This window comes from Vipera ursinii, assembly GCF_947247035.1.
Source record: "Vipera ursinii genome assembly, chromosome: 11".
Taxonomy (NCBI): Eukaryota; Metazoa; Chordata; class Lepidosauria; order Squamata; family Viperidae; genus Vipera; species Vipera ursinii.
Genome location: NC_139524.1, coordinates 18,074,063 through 18,093,878, shown reverse-complemented (window position 1 = coordinate 18,093,878; position 19,816 = coordinate 18,074,063). Strand labels below are relative to the sequence as shown.

At 44.4% G+C, this 19,816-nt stretch overlaps 2 protein-coding genes across 2 annotated transcripts in view; one reads left to right on the top strand and one right to left on the bottom strand.

Moving 5' to 3' along the window:
- The window catches only part of NRG4 (neuregulin 4), a 32,663-nt gene extending 24,474 nt beyond the window's left edge, over positions 1 to 8,189 (top strand). The window contains exons 5-9 of the mRNA XM_083371250.1: positions 2,204 to 2,297; positions 5,049 to 5,198; positions 5,765 to 5,844; positions 6,635 to 6,726; positions 8,092 to 8,189. Coding sequence (XP_083227376.1) covers positions 2,204 to 2,297; positions 5,049 to 5,198; positions 5,765 to 5,844; positions 6,635 to 6,648 — 338 coding nt within the window. The 3' untranslated portion in view covers positions 6,649 to 6,726; positions 8,092 to 8,189. The remainder of the gene's footprint in view (positions 1 to 2,203; positions 2,298 to 5,048; positions 5,199 to 5,764; positions 5,845 to 6,634; positions 6,727 to 8,091) is intronic.
- Positions 8,190 to 9,212: 1,023 nt separating this feature from the next.
- FBXO22 (F-box protein 22) lies at positions 9,213 to 19,030 on the bottom strand. The gene is made up of 8 exons (XM_083371249.1): positions 18,859 to 19,030; positions 17,488 to 17,620; positions 16,560 to 16,656; positions 15,389 to 15,484; positions 14,780 to 14,944; positions 13,254 to 13,419; positions 10,140 to 10,922; positions 9,213 to 9,479 (listed from the first exon to the last, which is right to left on the bottom strand). The coding sequence occupies exons 1-7, from the start codon at positions 18,960 to 18,962 to the stop codon at positions 10,496 to 10,498; spliced, it is 1,188 nt and encodes a 395-aa protein (XP_083227375.1). The 5' UTR covers positions 18,963 to 19,030; the 3' UTR covers positions 9,213 to 9,479; positions 10,140 to 10,495.
- Between the last annotated feature and the right edge of the window lie 786 nt (positions 19,031 to 19,816).

The window sequence follows — 19,816 nt, the reverse complement described above, 5'->3', positions numbered from 1 at the left end:
CATATGTTGGGATATTTGCTAAGACACTCTAGCTTTCTATTTATGGGAGATGTTAATCCTAGGCATTATCTCTAGTGGGTCACTAGCTTGTAAACCATTCCTTTTGTTATTTTAACACCTTTTGATCTGGACACACAGGTTGCTGTCTTAGATCTGTCGTGTCCAAAACACAAACTTCTGGCATAATCGAGTCTCTTGTCCTTTTTCTTCTCTAAAAACCTGAAGCAAACGTCTTCGCCAAGCAAAGTCTTCAGAGTAAAAACAGAAATTCTGGTTGGTTGAGTTTAATTTGTTAGCAACGAGCAGTACTGGATAAACCAGCTGGTCAGGTAATGAGTCTATAAACCAAACGTATTGATGCAGAGAATTAGAGGGCTGTTCGCCACCCTACTGGCACAGCTCCCTCCTGAGCTGTGGTGTAACAGCCAGGATGGAAGATCTCAGGGGGAGCTGCCATGAAGAACACCCCCACCCCCATTTTTACTAGAGAGAGCGTGGTAGAGAGCAGTGAAAATGTCAGGCTCCGAATTAGCTTTGCTTTTCAGAATTTGGGCAAGTGGAAACGGCCCAAGAGTCTCCACAGTTTGCATGTTCCCTGCTTCCAAATAAAGACATTTATGGCCCCATTTTATGGCCCCATTTTCAGGGAGGGTAGAAATAGCAATGACTCTCACACCTAATGCGGAAGATAACACCACTTTCTGCCCCACGTGATGCTCCGTTTTCATGGAGACAGCTTTAATGTTTCAAAATAACAAAATAATATTTGAGAAATGTTAGATGACTTTGGGCAAAACATTTACTCAGAGCAATAGATACGGTTGTTATTATTATTTTTTCTGTTCATGTCTGATTCTTGGAGGCTGCCTGGAGAAGACTGTGCAGTTTTCTTGGTCAGGTTTTTCAGACATGCCATTGCCTCCTTCCTAGGGCTGAGAGAAAGTGACTGGCCCAAAGTCATCCAGCCAGCTCTCCTTATATGTCTGTTGCATATAGTTGTATAGGATATTCCCAGGCAGACATTTTCTTTTATCCAGTGATATTTATTGTAAACAAATTGGTTGACAGAAATCTGATTTCTGAAGAAGCTGTCACCTAAAAACCTTTTCATTCCCACCCCTTTTTCTTCCTGATCTCAGAGGGGATGTGGGACCTTCATTCAGACGACAGCTTGTTATTTATAGATGTAAATCTATCCAACTTTTCCTGAGGAGCTCAAGGTGGCATACATGGCATTTCCACAACTTATTTTTCCTCATCGCAACCATATCCTGGAGTAGTTGGGTTGAAAAAAATAGAGAAAATGTGTGAAACTCTATGGCTGAGACTGGACTTGATCAACTCCACATGGGCTGTCAATCTATAGATTGGAGAATGTTAGGAAAATCAATATACATGTATTTCTCAGCTGAGCAGGGGGTTGGACAAGAAGACCTGCAAGGTCCCTTCCAAGTAGATTCTATTCTATTATTTTATTCTATTCTATTCTATTCCATTCCATTCCATTCTACAATCTGATCCATTCTATTCTATTCTATTCTATTCTATTCTATTCTATTCTATTCTATTCTATTCTATTCTGTTCTGTTCTGTTCTGTTCTGTTCTGTTCTGTTCTGTTCTGTTCTGTTCAGACTATATTTGGGATCAGAACTTCTGTCGTTAAGTGATGCGGTTGTTAATCATATTGTGAGCCATCCAGAGTTGGTGTAACTGTGTGAGATGGGCGACATATAAATTTAAGAAATAAACAAGCCATTAAAAATGCCTGTTTTATGACCTTTTTTGCTGGTATGTGAATCCAAGCCCCACAATTGACTTGGATGATCAAAAACCACCCTACAAATGGCGATCGTATGATGCTGGGACACTGCAACTCTTGTAAATACATGCTGGTTTTAATTTTAATCATGTGACCACAGGGATGCTGCAGCAGTCATAAGGGTGAGAACCGGCTGTAAGTCGTTTTTCCCCCCAGTGCTGTGGTATAACTTCATTAAACAAATGGCTGTAAGTTGCTCAAGGACTACCGGTGTATGAAAGCTTCAAGCTTTCCTAGGAAAACTCTTTGCATTAATTGCAAATCCTTTCCTTGTATTTTTTCTTCTATCTCACCGAGGGTTACTTATGCAAAAAAAAAAAAAAACAAAAAAAACCCCAAAGCCGCATTAAGTCTAGAGGTTTTGTTTTTCCCCCCCATTTTAGATCATGAAGAACTCTGTGGCAGCAGTTACGGATCTTTCTGTTTGAATGGTGGCATCTGTTATACCATACCTACTGCTTCCAATCCTTTTTGCAGGTAGGCTAAATGATGGACAATTCCGGTTTAAGGCGCTCACTTTTCCAAAACCGTACAGTTCACCCCCTGGCTGGTGCATTAATTTAATTTTTTTAAAAAAATTTTTAATCCCATTTATATCCCGCCCTTCTCCGAAGACTCAGGGCGGCTTACAATCTAAAGCACAATGTGCGTAGCAATAGCCTTCATCCTATGTATATACCTGCTTATTAGGGCTTTCGCCCCCCCCCAGCGGCATTAGCTGAAAGCCAGGGTTTTTGAAAGGCAGAAATACTCCCCCACCCCGCCCCTTGCTTTTAGAGCTGCCCTTGCTGATTCGACCCGGTGTTGTGTTTTTATTGAACTTGAAAAATGTGATACCCGGCCACAAAAGTGCTTGTTTAAGGCAAGTCTTACAGAGCCTCTGCATCAGCTAATTTCCCAGGCACGAAGCCTCCGGGAAGTCCCTGGAGAGAATGAGAGAGAGCAATAGGAAATTCCAAGCAATATTGGCCTAATTGTAAGACTGACAGGTCGCAGCGGGAAAAGGGATACCATATTAGAGGCGTTGCCTAAATCAGATCATTTCAGAGACTTGTGACGCAAGAAAAACCTTACGTAACCAAGCGGATGTGTGTGCCCAGGATTACACCATTCTTTTGAATAAATAAGCAAGCACAGGATGGAAATCGATCATTCCCGTTTACTTTTCAGCACTAAACAGTTATTGCACTTTATGGTCAAAGTGGGCATTTCGGCGAAAGAGGACATATTTCCTCAATGAAAAGAGAGGCTTTTTAAAAATCAGCACAGTAGCAAATCCCACAGATAGTAAAAGGCAAGTACCTCAGCCCTCAATACGTGTTATCTGTGCACAGGTGGTCCTCAGGTGACGACTGCATTCCAGCCCAAAATTTATGTGGCTAAGTGAAACATTTGTTCAGTGAGTTTTGCCCCATTTTGCAACTTTTCTTGCCTCAGTTGTTAAGTAAATCACGGCATTTCTCAAGGCAGCCAGACGGCTGCTAAGCGAATCTGGATCCCCCTTGCTTGTCAGAAGGTCGCAAAAGTTTTATGACATGAACCCAGGGACACTGCGACCGTCGTAAATATGAACCAGTTGCCAAGCATCTGAATTTTGATCACGAGACCACGGGGAGGCTGCAACGGTTGTGTGAAAAACGCTCGCAACTTTGAACGGTCACTTTGAACTGTTGCAAGTTGAGTACTACCTGTACTTTGTTATTCCAATAACCTTTTACTTCCAAATAGCTCAGGGGCTAATTTGTTGTTAGATATACTGTAAAAAGGTCTCTATAAATAGGGAACTCTTTTGCGTCTTCCTTCTTGCCCTCTCCTCCTGCTTACATGCAACCCGCTTGATTTACAAAGCAGCATCCGGGGCCAAAGCGTACCTCCATTTTTACTCATTACCTACAAAATTTTAACACATAGCTTTTCTTTCCTAAAAGACGGATTAGCCTACAAAACATATATATATGATCCGGCTAGTATCTGTTAGGCCAGAGTGAAAATAGGACGTTCTCATGTCCCTGAAATCTCCCCTGCAACAAATGGAAAGTGGAATCATGAAGCAGACTTAATTGCAGGGGACAATTTAACATTCAGTTCTGGGAATTCCGTGCATATTAATCCATTACAGATAGATCTAAGATTACGTTGCAGTGCACATTGTAATTACAAATGCTGTTAGGGGATCTTTCAAAGGTCTTAACCTCTTCTCATTTCATGTCATAATTCAGTGGAAATTCCGCAATCAGTCTTTCCCCTTCCTTTGATAGAATAAAAGCCTCAATTTTTGTCAGCCTCCTTGAAACGGCCTTCATTCTGGTTGGGGTGCAATTTTAGTGGCCATGTTGTTCAAACCTAGCAATTGCAAGCTTCTTTTGAAGTCTGATTCTCCAATAGTGTAATTTTGCCTCAATCTCTCATATCCCATGATTTGCTGATTCAGATATTTCCCCCAGTTGCCAGCACTGGGTTGTTTTATTATTCAGATTTTTCAATCCTTCTTAGTAGCCGGAATCTTTTGTTAGATTTGCACGTCAACGTTTCCTTACGTAGTGGAGATTTATGTTTTCAGACACCGAACCTGCACATGGCATGCATAGGTGCATGCGTAGGTGTCCATAAGAAGCAGACCTCACCTGCATTGTAACTTCATCTGCATGGTGACATCATGTCACATGCAGCTTTGCTGGACCCCCTTTCCCAGATTCCAAGATTGTTGGGTCTCCTCAAAACAGCCCCCATGCAAAAAATGAAAGGACAGACATAACATTTTCAGCCAGGCAAATTTAGGACTGTCTGTAACTCAGCGATTATCAACTCTGGCAATTGGAAGACATATGGACTTCAGGTCCCAGAACGCCCCAAACAGCATCCAGGAGTATTGAAGTCCATGCACGTTGGCTGGGGCATTCTGGGACTTTGTTTGTCTTCAAGTTGCCAAGGGTGACAAACACGTCTCTAGTTCCTCAGGGATGATAAAACAGGAGGAAGGAATAGCAGGCACGCTGCCTTCCAATTCTTGCAGAACAGAGTGTGAATCAAATAAACGACAAAACAGGGAACTACAGTCACGTACCTGCGCTGCATAAAGTACACTTTCCACAATTCCTTATTTGTCGCTTTAACGCTCATGGTATTGGAGATGACGGAGGAAGCTAAGAGGGAGCGAGAGCATAGATCAATCTGGAAAAAAAAGGTGGCTTCATTTCAGTTCACAAACTCACTCCTCTTTGTTGCCAGGTGTGTTGACAACTACACAGGAGCTCGTTGTGAAGCAATTTTGCTCCCGAGCATCAAGAGTCATTCAAGGGGAGAACTGTTTGTAGCTGTGTTGGCTTCGGTCGTTGTTCTGAGCTTCCTGGTAGCTGGAGCAATTTTTTTCCTTTGCAGGTAAAGCAGCTGAAATTAGGTATTGACCCAAAGAGATTCAGGCTGTTTTAAGGGCCGGAATCAAGGTTCCCATTCTGGAATCAAATACTTAATGTACATGCCATTGCTCTTTAATACTGACCAGACCATGTCTGTTTCTAAAAAGTAGCTCGGACTATTTCATTCTCAGATAAGCTCTACTACTGTGAGATAATAGTGTATTTGTGGGCACTTGATTCACAATCTGTCCGTGCGGCTTTTGTTCCTCGGCTAAAAAAAGAAAAAAGAAAAAGAAAAAAACCCTCAGAAAATCCGTATAAAGCTGAGTCATAGGATGCTGGCCCTCATTTTCTAACGAGGCAAGCTGCATCGTCCCGAGAGGACCCCCGTTCATAAGAGCATTTAGTTGAGAAAGGCTCGCACAAAAAGCGCCAGCAACTAAGTCTTTGACTCCGTTTCAGGCCATTTATAGCTTTAAGCCACTTCCATTGAGGAGTGGGAGAGGGGAAGCTAAAACCCCTCGGCATCCTCGGATTATCCACCTTCTGTCTCTCTGCTGCCTCACTCCCTTTATCCCTTCTTGCCAGGAAAGGCCAGATTCCCCGGGCCACCGCCCTGGAGCGCGGTGAACACCTGATTGAGGGAAACGGCAGCGATGCTTGCAACAGTGAGTACTGCTCAGGTGCAAAGAGGTGTGTGTGTGTGGGAAATAAGGGAGTAGGGAAGCTGCCTGCAGCCTTTAAATCAGGGGCGTCCAGCCCTGGCCACTTTTAAGACTTGTGGACTTCGACTCCCAGAATCCCCCCCGCCAGCTATGCCAGTTTCAAGGACAAATCTAATGCAAGCTATGCTGGCTGGGGAATTCTGGGAGTCGAAGTCCACAGGTCTTAAAAGTGGCCAAGGTTGCAGGCCCCTGCTCTAAATGCACACTTTTGTAGTCGCCAGCAGTTGAATCATCATTATCAGCCCTGATTTATTTACGAACGTTTATCTGCCGTTCATCTGGCTACCCAAAGTGACTGAGAGAATGGATCGTTTCCCCGCTCCCATTTTTGAAACAGGAAGTGGAGTCAAGCCTGAAAGGAAGCCTAAACCCCTCTAGCATAAGCAAAGTCACTGTAGAAGAGCAGGCTGAGCCCGAGGGAGGGAGGGACCAAGCGCGTCATCAGTCTCGAATCCCTTTGTGCCCACAAGAGATCTCAATCCAGCCCACCTTGAATTCCTTTGACTCTTATTTGCCGCCAATTTGCTTTGACTGTTAGTAGTTCAGATTCTTGTCAAGAGCTTAAGCTTGCGGTAAACCTCTATTTATTCGAACTGATTTCCTGTGCTTGACAGTCATACAACCCAAGCCCCCATCCCAAGTCCTGGACCGCTGCAGACCCCAACCCGCAATTCAATACGCACACCCCATAAAAGATCGCCCTGTGGATCTGATGGAAAGGCTGTCTTTTCAGAAATAACCGAATAAAGAAACCCAAAGAAGAAATTATGGAGCAGCTGCAAGAGAAGCAGAAGTGGAAAAGCTGAAACCCCATTGGAGGATATGGTAAGAGGACGGGCAACTATTGTGCTAATTAAAAATTTGCCAGGCCAGTTATATTTAGGATCCCGTTTCAAAGGAGGAGGGGCTCCCCCAGAGAACTCTGACATGTTACGTGTACCTCTTCTCTTGAATTTTTCATACTTTCCCAACTTTTTCATTTTTTTATTATGGGAGGGTATTTTTGTACAAAAGCAACAAGATCACAAGATTCTAATACATCATTATCCTGATCAAGGGGAAAAAATGGGAATGTCTGCTTAGGCAGTGTCCAATAATTTTGGCTTGCTACAAAAACTTACAGTGAGAACGAAGGTGTGAATGTTTCTAGACGCCTATTTAAGCAGAGTTAAATAATGCAATCTGCTTTGCCAAAAATTATGAGTGCATCACATTGGCCTATATTTATTTGCACAAAGGGTTCTTTTAATTTATGAAAGGGGAATGGGCAGGGACGAGAATTTTATCTGTGCGCACATAGGTTGACTCAGCCTTCCATCTTTCCGAGGTAGGTAAAATGAGGACCCAGATTGTTGGGGGCAATAAGCTGACTTTGTAATAATGCCGCTTGGCGGGGGCCGAAAGCCCTAATAAGCAGGCATATACATAGAATGAAGGCTACTGCTAAGCACATTGGTTTGTGCTTTAGATTGTAAGCCGCCCTGAGTCTTCGGAGAAGGGCGGGATATAAATGGGATTAAAAAATAAAATAAATATAAACGTAAAAATAAATTATCAGGAAAAGTGGGAACTGATACATTTTCTCCTTTCAGGTGCCTCTCATTTTTTACATACTGTCTAAAAATGTTTCGGTCTCCAGAGCCCCAAAGTGATGCTGTGTTCTAGGGAGAGTGCAGCCTATGCAATCTATACTTCTGTTGATGATGCAAGCGCTATCCTGTCTTTTCTGTAGCTGCCTTACATGGTTGGTTCACGGTCCATTGTGATCCACCAAGATCCTTTTCGCAAAATGCTGCCCACTATTGTCTCGGGGACAAACAAAAATGTTACCTGATGAAGAACAAATGTTAAAGAATTCCAGACGGACCCCAAAATAAATACTGCTAAGTAAATGCCAGGAAGTGTCTTTTTTTTCCTCCCTGAACAAAGCGACACATAATAATTAAATGAGATCTTCAAAGCGGATTCATAGGATAAGCAGATGAATGAACGAGTTAAAACTCCTCACTGTATTCTGGAGAATGTTCAGTTCCTCATTTCTGATGTGCTTAATTAATTCCTGTGGGTACACATCGGTGTGCTAGTTTAATACCTTTGCAAGCTGTCTCGACAGAAATGATGGGAAAGATAATATGTAATTTGACATTTTTTTAAAAATCTAATAAAGCCACTGTCTTCTGTGATTTTCAGGAATTGGTATCAGCGTTCCCAGATACTCTGAAAGAAGAACGTGATTCACAGGACCAAATATATATGCAGAAATATGCACAGCTTATGTTCTTACTGTTCCCAGACAGAGGAGGTCAGAGGTATATGAAGATGCTAAGAGCGAAATCAGAGTCAACTGCATCCTCAGTAATTAAAATAGACAAAATGCTTTTAAAGTATTTCCGAACATTAGCAGGAAGTATTGGAAAGCTGTTGGATCCCTTCCATCCATTTTTATTGAAGGTAAAATCAACTTTGTGCTTTAGTATCCTGCAATGGACTTTGCATGTCAGGAGCAAGCTTAGCGAACAAAATGAGAGCCATTTTATGTAAAGGTTTCCACAACTTACAACGGTGATATCTGATGAGCCTTTTTGGAGTCATGATATAGTCACTGTATTCCTTCCCCCCCCCTTTTGTTTGAAACATTTCCATTTGTAAATAAAGTTTATCCTTTTCTCTCCAAAGACTGGTGTCTGGGGTCTCTCAAAATAATCTGTGTTTAAAATCCATTCACGTGTTTATCAGTTGGTTATAAAACTTAACTAATTAAGAAATAATATCTGACCAAGCCAGAGTAGAGTAATAGTTAAGGAGGAGGATTAGGGAGGCTCGGGTTCCGGCCCACCTCGGTCCTGGGGGGTGGTAACTTTCTCTGAGTCCAGTTTACTCACAAGGTTTGTTTCAGAAAAGAGTTGGAAGAAAGCTGAGGGGGGAAAAAATCTAACCAATTAACATAAAAGTATAGGTAGCTCTGTAAAGTTCCACAAATCTTTTGTTCTTCTTACTCATGAAGCCATCAATTACTCCACAGGCTTCTTTATCTTCTTGCACACCTTCTCATTTGAGAGGATGGCAACCACAGACCTGCAGAACTGGGGGGGGGGAGCTACTATTGGCTGCAAATGGATTTGTTTCTAGCATAATTTCATCTTTGCATTAAATTCCAAAACTGAACTTGTTTTTACATTACCCAGTAAATTTACTCAGAAAACTGTTTTGACCATCTACAAAATTCTCCAGAATCAGTCTCAATTCAGGAGACATTTTTTAAGCAACCAAATTACTCTGGTGTGCCCGGCACACCTCAATGACAACTTTAACAGACAGGTTTACCATCCTTCATTTATTCAAAACCAGCACGAACAGCTGCATGATTAAGTAGGTCATCAAAAGCTAGTCCTGCAAACTGTGTTTCTTCTAGGCATTAAAAGCAGCCAAGTCTGCAATGACTCCCAAAATACATCATGTGGACGCATGCATCCACAGAGAAAATGGTATTTTCTTGCATCGCGGTGTCCAATTTTTCATGGAAAACACAAGCACATTTTGGTGAGGAGAAAACACAACACTCAAAACCTCTTGGCAGTCTGCTTTGGGAGGAAGACAGAAAGAATATAACTTGCAGTTTAGAGAAAAATCGTATATTTAATTTTCTGTTACCTTATTTACATTTGCCCGACTTCCCCAGTACAGCCCTAGGACATTAAGTCAAATCATAAATATCTTCAGTTGCTTTAATGTCAGAGAGAAAGCTGAATATCAGGTTAACATCTTGCAATCATATAATTCTGCTGCCATTCAACTTTCCTACACTGATAAAAGCAGTGGGGTTGGGGGTGGGGGGGGGGGGTTTGCACACGTCTGCTCAGGAAGGAAACCATATTAGTCTATGCTTTAAATGACTGTTGCTATTTAGACAGCTCCAGGTCCCGAAAATTCATCTTCAGAACCCCTCAACGGTAGAATCCAAACGATATCAGACAAATCTTGTGGTTCCTTCATGTATTTAAGACCTGAGAAATCCCCAGGGAATATTTTTCTATGATCAAAGTAATTAAGAAGCAGGCAACTAGTACAATTTATAATGCAAACTAACTAGCGAACAAGAATGCCCCACTTGCAAGGTTTTATCAAGATAAGCCCGAGAATCCAGACCACCCAATCCTCTCTGGACCGAAATGATGAATGTTCAATGCAAACATGGCTTCAAATTTGACTGGGCTTCTATGGCTACTTTGCCACCTTACCTTAACAGGTGACTGAAAGAGTTCAGACCGGGAGGTTTGCACTTCCAGAGACAAAGAATAAAAGATAGTCACAGCTTAAGACAGGCTTAGTTCAGAGGCTGATTTGTTCAGTAATCCACTAAAAGAATGAAAGCACCAGTGATGCTAACCGCCATTATCTGCAACTACTGGAATGAAGTAAAAATCTACCGTAAAGAGGAAAGACTTTCGGTTTCAGAAACGGGGTATAAAAATCTTCTTTTCTTCCCCTAAAGTCTGTTTTTAGGAGGCACTCTGAAGTGTCCCCAGAACGGCACGTTTCGCACAATTAATGCAAATAATTGCAAAAACAAAAGGAAAAAAAAGAGAGAGAGATTCTAAGCTTGACCGGCTTTAGCCGAACCGAGGTGCAGAAGCGTCACGACCGTGGTGTAACCGTGCAGGAGGTCATCCTTGGTCTCGTTGCATTCCCGGAGGACAAAATTCCCCGTCACGATCCGATCGCATCCGATCTCCCCGTGTCCGAAAAAGCCGAACAGGGGCACGTTCGGGAAGTACTTTCGGAAAGCGTCAGCTTCCAGGTTGGGTTTGCTTTTGTAAAACTGGTGGCCCCTCCCCACGCAGGCGAACATGAAGGCCAGGCTGTGGTGCTCGGGAAGGTTGGCCGCCTTGAGGCGCTGCATGGCCGCTTCGGCCGACTTTTCGTCCGTCACGTCTTGATCCAGCAGCACGGAGGCGCACCGGATCTGGGGACCGCTGAAAGCCAGGCCCACCACGCCACACAACTCGGCGGGCTGGTCGTTCCTGAAAGAGAGGTGTGTGTGCGGGGAGACAGAGTCAGAAGCTGGTGGTTCGCAATGCAACATCGCTCACAAGCGATGCCAAGCAATGCAGGTAGTCCTCGACTTACAATCACTCATTTAGAGACTGTTCAAGAAGTGACTTATGACCAGCGCTCCCCCTTAACCATTGGCACAGCATCCCCGCAGTTGCATGATCAATATTTGGGCGCTTGGCAACTGCCATGTATTTTGGAGAGTTGCTGGGTCCGGGGATTTGCCCCTTGTGAGCTTCCCAACCCGCTTACGACGAGCAGAGTCAAGGGGAGAAGCCAGGTTCACTTAACGACGGTGTGATTCGCTTAATGTCCACAGCAAACAGGCTTGTAAAACTGGGTGCGACTCACTGAACAACTGCCTCCGTTAGTGATGGCCCCAGTCGTGATCGTGAGTCGAGGACTACCTGAACCATATGCCACGCTTAGCTCCCAAATGTGCCTTTTAGGCCTCCGAAACCACAGGCCTCCAATTTCTCCCAAGACAAAACTGAGGAACAGCGGCGAAATCGACCTGCCCACTTTCCCTGACAAAATTCTCCAAAGGCATTGAGAGGTCCAAATTCTGAAAATCTCAAGCTTCTTGCTTTTTTAAAAAATAAAATAAAATAAAATTAGCCTCTTAACCAGAAGCTGGTTAAAACCTGAAGGGCTAGTGAGCTCCAGAGCAAGTGTGTCTTCTAACTTCCATAAAGGAAATAACTCAAATAAGGTAAGGAGAGAGGTGGAAACGGGGGAAGAGGGGGGGGAGAAGAGAATAAAGATGACAAAAGGGATGTAACACACACATCATTAGCGCTTCTAATTTTAGACAAACCAAGGAGATAACTTGGCAGAACACGAAGCATTTTAAAAGTGGCAGGCTGTATGAGCAGTTACAGAAATCCCTCTGCTTCTCTTAAGGTAAGACTCGAATGAAAGTGACTGACCCCGAAGCAGGAAAAACTTTTCAGGCATCCTGTGCCGATTGTTTCGGTGCTTGAAAAGGAAATAAAGACATGAAGATAGACAAGTAGTCCTTGATTTACATCCGTAACGGAGCTTGGATTTTCCTTTGTTACGTCACAACAGTCATTAAGGCACTCATGTGACTGGACCCAATTTTATGACTTTTTTTGTGGCAGTTGTTAAGCGAACGTGGTGATCGTCATCCAGCATATGCCGTTTGCCATTAAGCAAATCAATGTATTCTTATGGGTGGGTGGGGGGGTTTTGGCCAGAAACTAGACAAAACAGAGCTGGAAGCCAGCAAAAAACATGGCAATTTTTTTTAATTTTAATTCCATTTATATCCCGCCCTTCTCCGAAGACTCAGGGCGGCTTACAAGCTTAGCAGTAGCCTTCATTCTATGTATATGCCTGCTTATTAGGGCTTTCACACACACACACACACCCCAAGCGGCATTATTACAAAGTCAGCTTATTGCCCCCAACAATCTGGGTCCTCAAATTGCAGTCACATGATTGCGGAAGGCTGCACCCGGCCATGATGGTGAGCCGGAAGGCCTGATCCAACATAGCTTTTCTTAACTTAAAACAACTTTATCGGGTTCTAACAACAGAGAAGCTGAGATTTTCAGAAACAGATAAAAGCTAATCTCACTGAAGCATGCAGAGTCCTCGACTTACATCTGTTCATTTAGTGACCGTTCGAAGTACATAAGTGATTTATGACCAATCTCCACACTTATGACCATTGCATAATCAAAATTCAGATACTTGGCAACGGGTTCATATTTATGACGGTCGCAGCGTCCTGGGGTCACGTGATCCCCTTTTGCGACCTTCTGACAAGCAAAGTCAACGGGGGGAAGCCAGATCCACTTAACAATCAGGTTACTAACTTAACTGCAGCGATTCACTTAACAACCGTGGCAAGAAAGGTCGCAAAATGGGGCAAAAAGTCCCTTAACGACCATTTTGCTTTGCAACAGACACTTTGGGCTCATCTGGGATCTGTAAGAGGAGGACTCCCTGTAACATCTGAAGCTTATCAAAACAAGGCCGTGGAGGATCCCCTGGCCCAGGGGTAGACAATCTTGGCTCTTTTATGGCTCGTGGACTTCAACTCCCAGAATTCCTGAGCCAGCCATTCTAGCTCAGGAATTCTGGGAGTTGAAGTCCGCATGTCATGAAAGGGCCATAGTTCTGCCATGCTGGCTCAGGAATTCTGGGAGTTGAAGTCCGCATGTCATGAAAGGGCCATAGTTCTGCCATGCTGGCTCAGGAATTCTGGGAGATGAAGTCCACGAGCCATAAAAGAGCCAAGGTTGCCTACCCCTGCCCTGGCTGATACCCACTTCTCTGAAGTCAGGGATGTGATGTTCTCTACGTATCCGCCCGCTAGGATGATGCTTTTTTCATTCAAGCGATTGACAATCTGGCGGAGAAACCGTGTCGATCCCGACTTCCAGGTGTTGTATCCGAAGAGGAGCACGGCCCTGAGATCGGGGTTGTTCTTAAGGCCTGATGAGAGTAAAAAAGGAGAGAGGAGAGAAATATTGCATCTCTGGCTTTCTGCTGATAATAACAACAAGATGCCAAATGTCACACGCGCCGTTTAGTTTTACGAGCTGCATCTGTTTACCTTTTCTGACCTACTTTTCCTAAAGGGACAGAGCAGCCTGGCAGGTATCAAAAGAAGAGATTCCCACCAGAGAATAACATAACAGCCCTCCAGCAAATTTCTGACCTGTTTGGTACGCAATCCTGGAGGGGTTTTGTGTGTGTGTGTGTGTGTGTGTGTGTGTGTGTGTGTGTGTTTTGGTAAGGCTCTAATCACCTGTTTTGTATTGGGCAAACCTAACCTGCAGTTTTAACCTTTTGCATGTCAGAATACAGGGAGCCCAGCAAGGAAAGCGTCAAACATCACACAGACTTGCTTGCTTAGACGGCTAGGGGGAAAGAAGAGGGCTACATTCCCCCCTCGTTATAAAAAGCTTGTTTAATACTACGGGAACTAGTTACGGTTTAGCAGGGAGGTGCACAAAGTTGCAGAACAAACCAGTTGGCTCAGGTTTCTTGCTCTGGAGGAGGAATCTTTGCTCTCTGGCTTAGTCAGGCCTGGTGGTTAAGGGTGGAAAAATGTTATTTGTATCCCGCCTTTATTACTTGTTTTTATAAAGAACTCGAGGCAACAAACACATCTAATGCGCCTTCTTCCTCCTCCTCTTTCCCCACAATAACCCAGTGAAAGGAATTGGGCTCAAAGAGAGTGACTGGTCACCCAGTCAGCTTTTATGCCTAAGGCAGGACTAGAACTCCCAGTGACTGGCCTAAAGTCACCCAGCTGGTTTTCACGCCTACGGCGGGATTAGAACTCACTGCCTCCTGGTGGTTGGCCGAAAGTCACCCACTGCCTTGCATCCTAAGGCAGGATGAGGAGTTTGCCGGTGCCTTCACCCCTAGATCAAATTAACGTGGAAAGGATGGGAGGGTGGACTTAGAAAATACGATTCGGTTCAAAGAATCACTCAGGGTTCTCCTGTTCTTTTCAGCCAAACATCACATCACAAATCGCAACGTGCCAACACAGCCATGAAAAAGATCTCCAAAGCGATTCCCACCTCGCACCCGTTGAGCCCATGTTCGTCTTATGAGGGTCAGCTGTAGCAGCTTTTACAATCTCGTGAACTACGGCTGGGAATTAAAATCCCACACTGGGAGAGCTTTTAATAATAATAATAATAACAACAACAATAATAATAACAACAACAACTAACAACAACAACAATAACAACAACTAACAACAACAACAATAACAACAACAACAACAAATAGATAGCAAGAGTTTGAATAGTTCAAACCAGCCCCGGCTTTGGCTTGCCTGTTTCAGCAAACTGTTCTTCATCAATGGTCTGCCTCTTCAGGTCTTTAAAGAAATGGAAGGTCTGAATCTTCACCCCATCGATTTTGGGGAAGAGCAGGGCGAAGCCGGCCTCTCCTTCTTCAACCTCCAAGGGACGATGGCTTCCAGAGCCTTTGGGAGTAGCTGAAAAGCGACGTTCAGAGCAGTTAGGGGCTAATCTCATTTTTCAAGGCTGCACGCATCATTTTTAAAGAGGCTCCTGTTTTCTACAAGGGGCGTAAAGCAGAGCCCAAGCAATTCAAGGCCGAAGCCTCCTTCCTATTATTCTTTGGGATGTTTTCAGATAGCCCTCCAAACCAACTGTGAATGCGAAGCCATTCAAAATTACAGTCCTTTCAGTTCGTTTGAGGCAAACCTGAGAGAGAACCGGGGATCTATTAGGCCCCAGGATTTCTGAGCACCTGGGAACGGTTTCCATTCTAATCGGAAGTCCAAATTCTAAATTTATTTGCAATTAACTTTACAGAATGCTGCTTCCTTGAAGCAGGTGGAAAGACCAGCTTGGATGTATAGCCATACCGAGGGAAGAACTCAGGGAGTTGATTTTGTTGAGGTGGTTCTCCTTACCGACAACTCCAGGGGTCACAAGTCCAAGCACTTGGCAGCGGGTGGGTAGCAAGTTTTCCAGGGCAGCGGCAATTTCTTTACTGTATCTTCGCCGTGCTATAATCACAACGAAAAATGGTTAGTCCAAGTTCCTGTGGGACCAATAATAACCTTGGGGGAAGCATCCAGTTTTTCAAACTATTTTAGCTGCTGCAGTAAACATGGAGATTCCTAGGAGTAAGGACAGTTGCTCTAAAGTCCCACGTCCATCATTGGTAAGTATTCACAATTTTCAGGAATAGGGTTTTGGATAATTCATGGGTCACTGGGGCAGGCTTCTAACAGGAACAAAGTGACAAGAAAAGAAAATGAGATTCGTATTTGCACTGACGGCCTTACCTAGTTTGGGCAATGAAACGTATGCCAGACAATCACCAACCTCAGAGAGCAACAAGGACCCCTTGTTCCAACCCTGAGCTGCAAAGATTCCCTGCTATCAATCTGTGCTTGTTGCAAGGAAGGGTGGTTTGCATCGTCTAACCTATCCTCCAGGAACTTAACTGTATCTTTCCAAATGCATGGACAAAAAAGACCTTGTTAGTTTCAAAATTCGTAAGGCTACCTTGTAGAAAGTTGTCAAGAGTTTGTAAAGCAGCAGTGGCAACCTTTCCCAACTGCCCGCTCCCAAGGTCATCCATGGAGCGGATCAAGCCTGCCTCACGTGCTTTCCAAATTTGGCAACTTTGAGAGGTGTGGACTTGAACTTCCAGAATTCCCCAGCTCTCGTGACTTCTGAGAAAACTGAATTCCCAGAATTCTGGGAGTTGAAGTCCATACCTTAAAGTTGCCAAGTTTGAAAAATACTGCTCTATAGGGTTCTTCCAGCAGTATACTTTCGCGCTCCTGCAACTGGCCAATAACAAGAAATTCTAACATATTAAAAAAGTTCAGTGACTTAGATCAACTAAATCTATAGACCCACATGAACACTCTTTGTTACTGCCATACATTACTTCACTAAGGTTGTTTAACCAAGTCACGACAGAGCAGAGAGCTCCACTCAAGGCTACCATTTCATCTACAGAAGCCAAACCGTCCAATCAGAAGAATGTTCCCTTGTCCCACGTGTATAAATCAATGATTAAAAGGACACCTCATTGACGAGGGAATGACAGTCTCGCTGGCCGCCTACCTTTCTTCAGACCGTAGCCGCAAAACTCTCTGTTTTCACTGAACGTCTCTGCGTCTGCTATTATATACAACACTGTCTGAGGGAGGACTTGAACTTTCTGTAAGGTGAAAGCAAAACACAACATGATGGACGCACATCAGGAACTTCTCCTGCACAGGAAAAACAAGCACAACACCAAATACAACCTGGGGCCCTTGGTGCTTTCTAAGCTTGCTTGTTTTCTTGCAGACATTTCATTATCCAACTAGGTAACATCATCAGTGTTCTTATGGTGTTGCTGGTGCTCTGATGGTGATCATCAGATGTTACTTACTGGGTAATGAAATGTCTAAACTAGGGGACTGCAACCAGGACAACTTTGAGGACTTCAGCTCTCAGAATTCCTCAGCCAGCTATGCTGGCTGAAGAATTCTGGGAGCAGAAGTGCACAGATCTTAAAGTTGTCAAGGCTGCAGACCCCTGGTCCAGAAGAAAATAACCAAGCTCAAAGAGCACCAAAGACTCCACAGTTCAGCCTGAGCTACAGATATTTCTTCTCCTAGAACCCAATAAAACTTGAATAAATTTAGCTGCTTCTTGACTTAAGCCACTGAAAAAAGATGAAATTACAGTCCAAGATTGTTTCTTAACAATCACTATTTTGTTTAGAAAAACATTCAATATGTGATCATTTAACAAATAGGAAAGCTAGCCTGGCAAACAGATAAGGTTTCATTCAGAGTTGCAATCTTAAGAATACCAGGAAAGTAAGAACTCCCGCCTAATTTCTAAGTAAACATGGATACTTATATGTGTTGGCTGAAGAATTCTGGGAATTGAAGTCCAAACAACGTAATGTTGCGAGGGTTGAGAGATGCTGATTTAGAGAATGAACCTCAACAAGAACAGCCGAAGGACCTGCTTCTGTCAATCTGTCCAAATCGCTTACCTCAATGTCTTCAGCTAACACGTGAACCAGGACATGGGTATTGGATGGGCCTGGTCCCAGGGCAGAGACCCAGGTGATGCTCTGCTGCGTTCGCAGGATTCTGCGGGAACACTCCCGCCACAGCTGGCACACACTGTAACAGAGATATCTATTACTCCCAGGCCACAATGGAGAGCATTCAAGGCCACACATGACTACGTCCTTAGGACAGACAACTCCTGAGAATTGGAGTGGGAATGGGGGCCTCCATTTTAACTCTGTCTTAGCCCTCCTCCAGCTAATCCACATTCTTTGGCTGCAAATCTATACACCATTCTCAACTATTTTAAACTTCACGTGGCTGGAGTGTTCCTGTGCCACTTTTTGGTGGCTCTTACAGCCAGTACAGCAGACTGTAAGTCCTAGTCTTTCTTTAGGCAGGGAAGCTGGCTGAGACTTTGGCCGGTCTCAGTTCAAGTGTCAGCCTCCAGATCAGACCAGGAAATCAACTCTACAGGAAATGTAAAACTACTTGGTTTTCAGAATGGCTATCGTAACAGATCTGCCAAGTCCGACAAAGTGATTTTTCCTTGCTTTCTACAATGGGCATCTTTGGACCAGTCCCTCTGCCTCTGTCCACCTACCTCAGTGAATTATGGCTATGTGGAAAAGAGGAGGCAGGAGTATTGGGTAGGTTTGCCACACTGGGTAGGTGGATGGATAGATAAATTTGATGACAGATAGGTAGGCAGGGAGGTAGATAGAGATAATTATAGGCACATGAGACAGATGATATGGATATAGATGACAGATGAGACAGATGATAACTGAGACAGATGACAGATAGATACAGATGACAGATACGTGAGGCAGATGATATAGACAACACAGATGAGACATGATAGATGGATACATATAGATGACACATGAGACAAATGATACAGGCAGATGAGAAGATGGGAGAGATGATAAATGAGAAAGATGATACATAAATAGATGTAGAATCTACATCTATTTATGTATCATCTTTCTCATTTATCATCTCATCATAGATGAGACAGATGATGCTTGTTCGTGTGTCCAGCCTCCAAGTCGCAAAGCGAGCACAGCCAGGCCAAACTTGAGCAATCCTACTGTATTTGGGGGGAGGGGGGCAACTGCAGCCGGCGGGACCCTCCTCCTCCTCTGAAGCCCCCCGCCCAGGGACGTCAGCTGCTCCCTTCGGACTTCTGCCCGCCTCCGCTGCGACCGCCATTCTCTCACCTTCCCCTGCCCGCTCGCCCCTTCCCTCCGTGGCTACGACCACCGGCCCCCTCCCCCTCCCCCATTGGAGGGCCGGCTCCTCCGGGCCCCTTCGCGCCCTTGCCACCCAGCGGCCCTCGGGCTGCTCACCAGGCCGCCCGCAGGAGCGCCTTGGTGGGCAGGAAACCGAGGATCCGCTCCACCACCTCGGCGAGGCTGCTCAGCACGTAGCCGCCCTTGGGCTCGGGCTCCATGACAACCGCAGGCCGCGCGAGCCCCCCGGGAAAGCAGCAGCGGAGGTTCCCGGAAGCTCCGGCGCGCTGCTGACGCCATCGACCACGCGACGCTTGCCGTTGCCGTGGAGATCGACGCGCGAGGGGAGGAGACCGGAAACCGTCTCTCGGTCTCTAGTTGATCGAGGATAGCCGCTCTATCCTTCGGCATCTCCATGGTGAGCACTGCTTACTCGTGTACTACGAAGTGCAAAATGGGACTCGGAAGTCTGTCGAACTTTACACTATTTTTAACTCTATGAACTCACAGCTTGTGCCCGGGAGACCATAGAGTAGCGCAGATAGTCCTCGACTTACAAGTGTTCATTTAGTGACCATTCCAAGTTACAAGGGCTCTGAAAAACCGACTTAGGGCCATTTTTCAGTTGTGACCCTTGCAGCATCCCCATTTATGATGGTTGCAATGTCCCGGGGTCATGGGATCCCCTTTTTGTGACCTTCTGACCAGCAAAATCAATGAGGAAGCAAGATTCACTTAACAACTGTGTTACTAAAAGTGCAGTGATTCATTTAACAACTGTGGCAAGAAAGGTTGCAAAATGGAGCAAATGTTTCACTTAGCAAGTAGCGAAATAAATGTTGCTTAACAACAAAACGTTGCAAAATTGGATGTGACTTACTTAACCACCTTGCTTACCAAAGAAATTCTGTTTGCGAGTCAAGAAGTCCCTGGAAATTGTTGAGCTTCCAATTACTGTCGTGTACCAGGAACTTGTCTTTTACCATTACTAAAAATTCAAAGTCAGTCCAACTTTTTAACAGTTGATATTTACACAAACTTAAGATCACACTCAAGTCCACCCCACCAAAAAATG

What these genes read in the sequence shown, in the direction of transcription:
- FBXO22 (XM_083371249.1), bottom strand. Translation starts at nt 18,962, where the DNA reads ATGGAGCCCGAGCCCAAGGGCGGCTACGTGCTGAGCAGCCTCGCCGAG. An exon ending in TGTTAGCTGAAGACATTGAG is followed by an intron (nt 16,657 to 17,487) that starts GTAAGCGATTTG and finishes TTCACCTTACAG; the next exon opens with AAAGTTCAAGTCCTCCCTCA. An exon ending in TGTGACCCCTGGAGTTGTCG is followed by an intron (nt 14,945 to 15,388) that starts GTAAGGAGAACC and finishes GTCGCTTTTCAG; the next exon opens with CTACTCCCAAAGGCTCTGGA.